Below are 8,879 nucleotides of genomic sequence, written 5' to 3'. Positions count from 1 at the left end.
CGGCAGGGGGGGGGAAGTTGGAATTTCAATCACCTTTGCAGTTATAATCTAATCTGTGACATTTAGCACCTGCGACTATTAATATGCACTGTATATTATGTGTACAATTGAAATCCAAATATCTTTTCATTTCCTCTAGTACATCATTTAAAAACAGCTTTCAAATTCATGTTATTAGATGCTTATCGCAATATGTCAGTGAACAAATTTGCCGTGACATGCAGCAGACGGCATGTGAGGTTTTGAGCACTGCCTTTGTGTTCTAGTCGCTCTTTGATTAATACATAATGCACGGTATTACCTCATAATCAAACACCCCTTACATGTTGCATTACCAATTGTAATTATATGGCAACATTTCAGAACGCATCGTAATGAAGGAGGCCCTCTATGAATAATAAACTCTAGAACAACTGAATAAACACTCTGATTACTTTACTTTTAAGGCCTCTGACAGTCCTGAATGCTTTCAGTGATACCGAATGAGAGATGGGGAGTGGAATTGTGTGTAATTATCAGGCCATCTTTATCTCGGGATACCATCCGAAACCTAAGACGGGGCTGCCGACTAGCCCTGAGGCGAGCTATCATCTTCAGTGACACTAGAGAGATCGCAGGGCAAGGCGACAAGACGTACCGTTGATAAGAGCGGACATGGCGGAGAGCATTCTGACGGTGCAACTAGCCCAAGTCCATCTTTGATCGCCATTGACCCCTATATGTTAGCAACATGGGACGTCAGTGCGACCCACAAAAAAAAGGGGCTAACTTTATTTAACAATATGCACTCAAGCTCGCTATCTTAATTAAAATGGGTATCACATATGCGGCTGGGATCCATTCCTCATTACTGTTGTATCTCATTAGAGTTCGGCCCTTTGGAGGGCCTGGATCAGTTTTAAAACAGTTTTCTCTCCGTCTCCCTGTTTTTTCATTTCCTTGTACAGTCGTCTTCTCTTCCTTCAGGCCAAGGAAAAGTCATTATTTGGAGATGGGGGAGTTGGTGTTTGCGGATACATAGAAATGTTCCCAAAGCCAATTAGGAAATGGATTTATTTAAACCAATTAAAATCAGCCACAAGAAGAGCATGCATTTTTAATGCCAAAGTAGGATGTCAATGCAGCATAATATTAACAAATTAAAAATATGCAGGAAATATATACAATAGAATAATTTATTAACACATATAGTCACAGTTTTCATGAAAATTCTCTTTTTAGCTAAAGCTCGGCTTTAAAATAAAGATCTGTTAATAGGAAAATGTCTTATATTACAAAATAATTAGTGACTATTGTATAGACTTTCTCTTTCAAGTAATAAAAGGCGTTTTAGTCATTTATGTGGGATGTAGGCCACGAAAGGAATCCAGTACTCGGCTGTTTTTTTAGTTTTTTTTCATCTTTAGCCTCACTGCTTTAGTAGAGAGGAGAGTCACAAAAGATGCAGGGACCTTGGAGTATTTTCTTGATCCAGTCTGAATCTGAAAAGGCGAGATGTTTTCTGTTATTATGCATTATCATTTACATGTACGTCAAATTAAGGTGGTTGTCTACATAATGGCCTGTCTATCATTCCTCATGTTCTGCAATATGATGCATTTGGAAAACGTTATAATGCAACAGGATTGTCAACTTGTCAAGCTAGCAAAATGACAGTAATATATATAAAGTAATAGATTAACAGTAATAGATTTTCTTAATATTGTTATCTGATCAGTATTAAACAAAAAGGCCAAGTGCATAAATCCAATTTTTTGACACATTTTTGTCTAGCCTTTTTACTAGTGCGAGCAACGATTAATCGCATCCAAAATAAAAGTTTGTGTTTACATAATATATATGCGTGTACGGTGTATAATTATTTTGTATATGTAAATACACACATATGCATGTATATATTTAAGAAAATTAAGCTTTTTATGTATAAAATATTTATATATAATATAAATTATGTATAAATACTGTACATGCATATGTGTGTATTTATATATACAAAATAATTATACACAGTACACATATATTATGTAAACACAAACTTTTATTTTGGATGCGATTTATAGTTGCCCAGCACTACTTTTTACATTCACTTTTTTTTTATATTAATGCCTCACCAAGATGGGCATTTTGACCAAAAAGTACACGTGATTGTTTGAAACAGGCCACCTGCCAGTCAGAATAGAGTTGGTACAAGTGCGAAAAAAGAAGACATACTATTAACATTTCATGTTCGTATCGACTCGGTACCGGAGTACCAGTACATTTGACATCCTAAGCTTGCACTGCTGTGGGGCAGCAGAGTTCTTGTTTTGTGTGTGTGGTGCGATGTGGTTCTGAATGGAGATATGATACAGCATTATGGCTCACCCTCGGGCTCTGCTACTGAGGCAATACTGTCCTGCAATAGACAGCGGCGGTATGTCACACCCTGACAGGCCTGATATGACAGCGCACACCTTAGGGAGGAAGAAGGAAAGAAAGAAAGAGGGAAATAGACAGTAAGACACATGAACAGAAACGGCAGGGGAAGGTTTAGATCAGTACTTGGCAGAGATCAGAATGACAGCAATGAAGCAACTATTTCCCTGATAGGCCATTAGGGGCAGTAATCTCCTTTCAGTCATGCCGATGGATGAAATGTCACACAAGGGGCTTGAAAGTGGGTCAAATCTACTCGAAACCTGTTTAACAACTACATACTGTAGTTCAGAAAAGGTGATTTTATACCACTGGTGAAATTTTCACCCGTTTTATTTCTGGTCGTGGCTTGTTAATCTAGACCTACAAAGTATTTGTAGTCTTCTAGGCTCTTGTTTGGGCTTTACATTCTGGTATTCATAAGGATTAAGAGCAGAATATTAATAATACCTAAAATTACACAAATTGTCAAAAATGAATCTATTCATCAAAGTGTGCAATCTGTCAGACTTGAGCCAAGAAGAGTGTCACTTTACCAAGCACTGCAAAATATAGCTTAGGAATAGTTCACTTAAAAATAAAATTCTGTCATTATTTACTCACCCTCAAGTTGTTCTAAACCTGTATGAATTTCTTTCTTCTGCGGAACACAAAATAACTACATTTTGAAGAATGTCGGAAACCAAACAGTTGATGGACCCCATTGACTTCCATAGTAATTTTTTTCCTACTTTTGAAGTCAATTTGGAAGTCAATGACTTTGAAAGTCAATGACAGTTGAAACCAATGCATCAACTGTCTGGTTACAAGCATTCTTCAAAATATCTTTGTGTTCAGTAGAAGAAAAATGCATACAGGTTTGAAACAACTTGAGGGTGTGTAAATGATGACAGAATTTACATTTTTAAGTGAACTATTTTTTTAAGTGTTATAGAACCAGCTGTAAAAAGTTAGGATTTTATAATAACATGAAATGGATATCACAACATATTTATGGTTGCATACCTTAGCCATCTGTGCCCATTTTTACACTCTGCCCGTTTGTAGTCTGTGAAAGGCAGAACTTCTTTACAGAGGCTGCAGTGCTCTGGAAATGTCTGTTTGTTCATCTTATTCATGATATGACCTATCAGCACCTGTGAAGGTCACACATCAAATAGGAAAAAAAAAATTTGACATACAGGGTAATATACTTTTATGGTGTATTTCGAAAAAGCACAGAGTTCATTCATTGCACGAATATTTTTATTTACCAATTAAAACGAGCACAATAACGCCCACAATTTTTACACCTCGATCATCGAGTTTCAACCTTATATGAAAAGCTTCCAAAAGTTTGGAATAATTTTGAATAAAATAAAGAAGTCTCTAATGCTCACCAGGGCTGAATTTATTTGATCAAAAATACAGAGATACTATACAGTACAAAAATACAGTGAGTGAAGACTGAAGCAAAGACATTTAAAAATGCATTGAAATTGAAAAGTTATTTTAGATTGTAATAATATTTCACAATATTACTGTATTATGATCAAATAAATGCAGCCTTGGTAAGCACAAGAGACTTCTTTTAAAAACGTTTGACCGCTAGTGCATAAAGAAACTATATTCGTACCTTAGCCGCACGGTCTTCATTTGCAGGGTCATTTGTGAGGAAGTCACACACACCTTTGGTAGGTATACATGTGTTCTGAGTGACACAGGTGTGCAGGTATACCTCGCCCAGCACCTTCTTCATGTTCTCACGAATCAGTTGGGACTCCACCTCTTCGATCCTGCTGCCGATTTCCCTCATTTGTTCCTCGCTGGACTGGCTTTCCGCATCCCCCTGCCTGAGCTCCTCTAAAGCCGAGATCTCCGCCATCTCGCCTTCATCACCTCCACCTGCATCCTCATCCACAACAAACACTTTACTATCCCTATGGGTCGGCCGCCACAGGGCCTCCGAAGGGCTTTTCTGCATGGACTTGTAGAGCGCTTTGAGGAGGAACAGCTTCAAACGCCATAAATAGGTGGACGCTGAGGTTTGGAGCTTTTCGTCTAGATTGTTCTGGAGGACCGAAGGGATGCTTTTGTCCTTCAGTATCCGCCATCGAAGCAAGTCCAGCAAGTCGGCCTTTCTGAAGAGATTGTGCATCTGAGACTCGAGCAGCTCAGCGGCTGCTTCATCTGGAGTCTTAAGGGTGATAAACTGCACCTGGTAGGTGCGATTGACGGGGTGGAGTCCATTGATCATGCCCTCATTCGAGATGAGAGACAAGTAGGCACCGTTTGGACTGACGCATATGCCGTGTATCCGTCGACCTGCAACTCCCTCTGGCAGAACAATCTCCTCTTGTTTAAACTCAACCGCAACATCCGTGAAAACAGCCCTGAGCTTCTTTACCTTACCATCTAGTGAGCAGGTGAAAATGGTCCCGTTGTTATGACTGACTGTCATGGATATGATAGAGGTGGAATGCAGACCTGTGACGTGGGAATTGTGAACGTTGAGACCAGCTTTGGAGATCAGCAACAAGCACCAGAATACATAAGGACCTCGTGCAGCAATCACTAGGCTGCAGTTGCATTTCTGGTGCGGATGGAAGAGCGTAATGCATTTGATGTTGTGGACGGGTATCTGGTCCTTATCCTGCCACAAAACCACAGGTTGCCTGAGGGTGAAGTAACCCTTCACCGCCTTGAGGTTGACTGGAAGGATCTTAACAGGTCCAACTGAGCTGCCAACGATAAGTCCGCTCATTTTCCGCCCGCTATGCTCATATTCCCACCAGGTGAGCACGCTTGGCGAAGACACTCCAGATTTGATGGTGTTGCAAGACACCACCGAATCCTTTCCCTGCAGGGGCAAGCTGAACTGCCACACCACCACATCTCCATTCTCCATAAGTACAGCCAGAAGCACAGTGCTAACATCTTTACATGCATTATCGGTCTGAACTTGCTGCATATTGCACAGACCAGACCACTCCATGCGCATTGGCGTCTGCATGCTATACCGCCGTTGCAGTTCCTCCAAGTCTTTAATGGAGCTCGGAGGTGAGCCGTCGCTCTGAGCAGAGTAGTTCCTGGATTTTAACATTTCCCCATAAAGTTCTGTCAGGTCCATGAGAGGCATCCACTGCAAACGCAAATGACTGCTGTGGATTGTGAGACGATTGTCCAGTGTTAAGAAAGCAAGAAGACAGCGGCCGTATTTGTCGCAGCCTAATGGTGACCAGCTGGTGTACTTCACGCCATGGAGGCGTCCACATTGAGGATGGATGACTCGGTCTGTCATTATCATTTGGCCTACAACTGGATCTTTACTCTTTGCAAAGTTTTCTTTAACAGTCTGCACCTCCTTTTCTGGGCCCACCTGTAACAAAATATAAAGAAGACATTAAAGGAATTGTGAATAACACATATTTCAACACATAGAAATAAGTTTGAAAACATCATTTTATCGAGTCTTTTATTTATATAAAGTCATGGAGGGATTACAATCTGATCATATGATTAGTAAAAATGGTCACATGAAATCAAGTCTTATTTTCAGTTATAGTTACATATATACATATAGTTACAGTTATATATACTTTGTGTGAACATTTTTACATGTCTGGTATAAAGTCACATGACCAGAGTTGTTTAATTCCAGTTTGCCTCTCTGAAAGATGATGTCTGTTTCAAAGCTCCATAAAAAGAAGCATTTAAAATACATGTCATAATACAGATTCCACTACCATATTTTAGTACATATAAAATGTAAAAAGTCTATTATTAATTAAGATCTCTCTGTCTCATAGATCATGATCACAGGCCACATAAATATGTCAGTGATCACAATTGTGGCCCGTGGGAAAACACAGAGGCTTATAAAAAAAAATATATATATTTATTCACATTATAAAATATGTGATGTTTTAAATGTAATATAAAAAATATAATGTTACATTCAATTAAATTAGGCGTAAAAATAAATATGCTTTTTTTTTTCTTGGATTATCACTCTCCACAATTGACTGGGGCAAAAAATAAATTATGCTCCTGAATGTTTTAATATTTTGTTTAACTCCCCAGTTGTTATAAGTACAGTGTTGCACAAAATATTTTGACATAGAAAGGCATGCAGTTTGTGCTGGGAAAATTAGGTATTAAATAGGATTATTCCTCACAGATGATTACCGTTTATTTTGCACATTTTGAGATGTCATGTCATGTCACGTCACGTCACGTCAAAACCATAGACTGTAAAAAAAATAGGTCAAAACATGGCTTAAGGTGCGTGCACACTACAAGCGACAAAGCGACACGTTACCATTCATTTCAATGGGGCGCGGGCGTTTTCCAGCGACACGCGCAATCGCGGCCGTTGGCGACCTGATGGGGCGTGTCTGGCGACGCGACAAAGTTGAGATGTGTTTAACTTTATGCAAATGAAGAGCGACTGTCGGGAGCGACAACCAATAGGAGTGAAGTCAGTGGAGCGCGCGTGATCATCCGTCACTCTCGGACAGAGGCAAGTTGAACGAGAAGCTAATTTTAGCAGTCAGAAACTGTGCTATAAGTTGTGATATATCTCCGTGTACATACAGTGGTATTCACAGTACTGACTCAGAGCCGGACTGGTTTCGTGGACCCATATAGACCGGTATTTGCCCGTTTGTTGCAATTAAATAGCCGCGATGGCAAAAAGCACTCACAGTTTCTCGTTCATCTTTAATATTATGCATGTTATGTACTGATTCCATTTATATTTAGAATTGTCCTTCCAAAATGTTTGTTTGTAGTGGCAAGAAAACGGATTTGTTGTCTACAACATGGAGAAACATCTGTGAATGTCACTCACAAACATTACAAGGCAACCAGTAGCGGGAACGCCCACTAGCGACCTCACCGCCAGCCACTGGCGACCAGCAGCGACAAAGTCGCTTGTAGTGTGCACACACCTTAGGCTTGGCAACATGGTTGCAACAGTGCACATGAGTTGGTACCATAAAGCAACGAGAACGCGCGCACATTAGTTACCTTGAGCTCACAAGCGATGTCCGGCACGGGGATGTGAGTGCGATGCAGCACCAGATTTTGACTGAGACTGTGTATGTCACACACCAGCTCCACGAGAGACACGCTGTTAGTGCTGGAGGCCGCCAGTCTGTGATCCTCTGCCCACGACAGGGGCTCCAGGCCGCTAACTGGACTCAGCAGTTTAATCGCTGGATCGCGCAGCACCACAGGACCCTGTGCAGCCCAAAAATCATTGTCCCGTCCCGACTGGACAGCAGACGCGTTGTCGGCTGTCTCAGAGTTACTATCTGAGACTAAAGCCGCCATTTTTCTGTATAAAAATAAAGCCCGTCTCCAGGAAGTTACGGTGCCGGAGGAGGAGGGATTTCACGAGCGCGGCATGGGCTGGGTTGCCAGATTGACAATAGTCACTCTGAAAAAAAAAAAAAAAAAAAAAAAAAAATAGTCACTCTGGAAACCATTGGTGGTTGGTTGTTTGTTTATATTATAATAAATAAATAACTATTTATTATACTATTCTATCACACTATGTTGTCATTATTATATCACACTATATTATTATATTATTCGTTTTAACTAAATTTAATATTTCATATATTAGCCTACTGATGGCCCCAATAAGTATTAGTCAGTAGGCATAGCTACATGTGTTCGCTGTGTGGGAAAGATGCAGTATTGACTGAAGAGTTGTAACACCATTAGTTTTCTTTGTTTCATTTTGATATATATATATAACATCCACACAAGCGTTTTAATCTACATGATTTCTTTTTCTTTTCTTTTTTATCATTGACAAGGAGGGTTATACTTTTTCACATTGTGTGTCTGCCGGACCAACAAAGATTGCACACAATGGCCTATTTCCCACAGTTGGCAAATCTCACATGGTTTTAGAGCTGTTGGACTATGTTCTTCCTCTTCTCAACATATGTTTTATGTATATAATATTGTATCAATTTAGTTGCTTTATAATTAAAATATCCTGTATGTTACCACATTTCCACAATATGTGTTTACCCTTTTTCATTTAAATGAAGCTTAAAGGGGTGGTAAAATGCCATTTTCACAAGATGTAAAATAAATCTCTGATATCAAAAGAGTGTGTGTGAAGTTTTAGCACAAAATACCCCACATATATTTATATATAGCATGATAAAGTTGTCACTTTTTGAGGGTTTGCAAAAACGCACCGTTTTGTGCCTGGCCCTTTAAATGCAAATGAGCTGCTGCAGAGGGCAGGGTTTCAAGAGCTCCTGTGTGTTAGCAGCTGCGATTACCTCACGCAGACACACTAAAATGACAGAAACTGTTCTGTCTTTAATGTTAAAACGGAGTCAGACAAAGATGGAGAGACTCAAGAAGAAGTGACAACATGTAGAATGCAACAGGACGTCTCTGAATGGTTAGTTGACGAATTTATGTTGCTGATGTGGAGTTAACTATCTTCAATTAGG

At 39.8% G+C, this 8,879-nt stretch overlaps 1 protein-coding gene across 1 annotated transcript; it reads right to left on the bottom strand.

Annotated features, from left to right (window-relative positions):
- Positions 1-1,085: 1,085 nt before the first annotated feature.
- Positions 1,086-7,844, bottom strand: gtf3c4 (general transcription factor IIIC, polypeptide 4). Its single transcript, XM_079585770.1, has 5 exons — positions 7,426-7,844; positions 4,031-5,773; positions 3,421-3,551; positions 2,365-2,453; positions 1,086-1,481 (listed from the first exon to the last, which is right to left on the bottom strand). Exons 1-5 carry the CDS (start codon positions 7,729-7,731, stop codon positions 1,417-1,419), a joined length of 2,334 nt encoding a protein of 777 aa, XP_079441896.1. The 5' UTR covers positions 7,732-7,844; the 3' UTR covers positions 1,086-1,416.
- Positions 7,845-8,879: the final 1,035 nt, after the last annotated feature.

The sequence above is a fragment of the Phoxinus phoxinus genome, assembly GCF_949152265.1.
Source record: "Phoxinus phoxinus genome assembly, chromosome: 17".
Taxonomy (NCBI): domain Eukaryota; kingdom Metazoa; phylum Chordata; class Actinopteri; order Cypriniformes; family Leuciscidae; genus Phoxinus; species Phoxinus phoxinus.
Note: the sequence above shows the minus strand (reverse complement) of the source record. Positions and strands in the feature narration are given on the sequence as shown.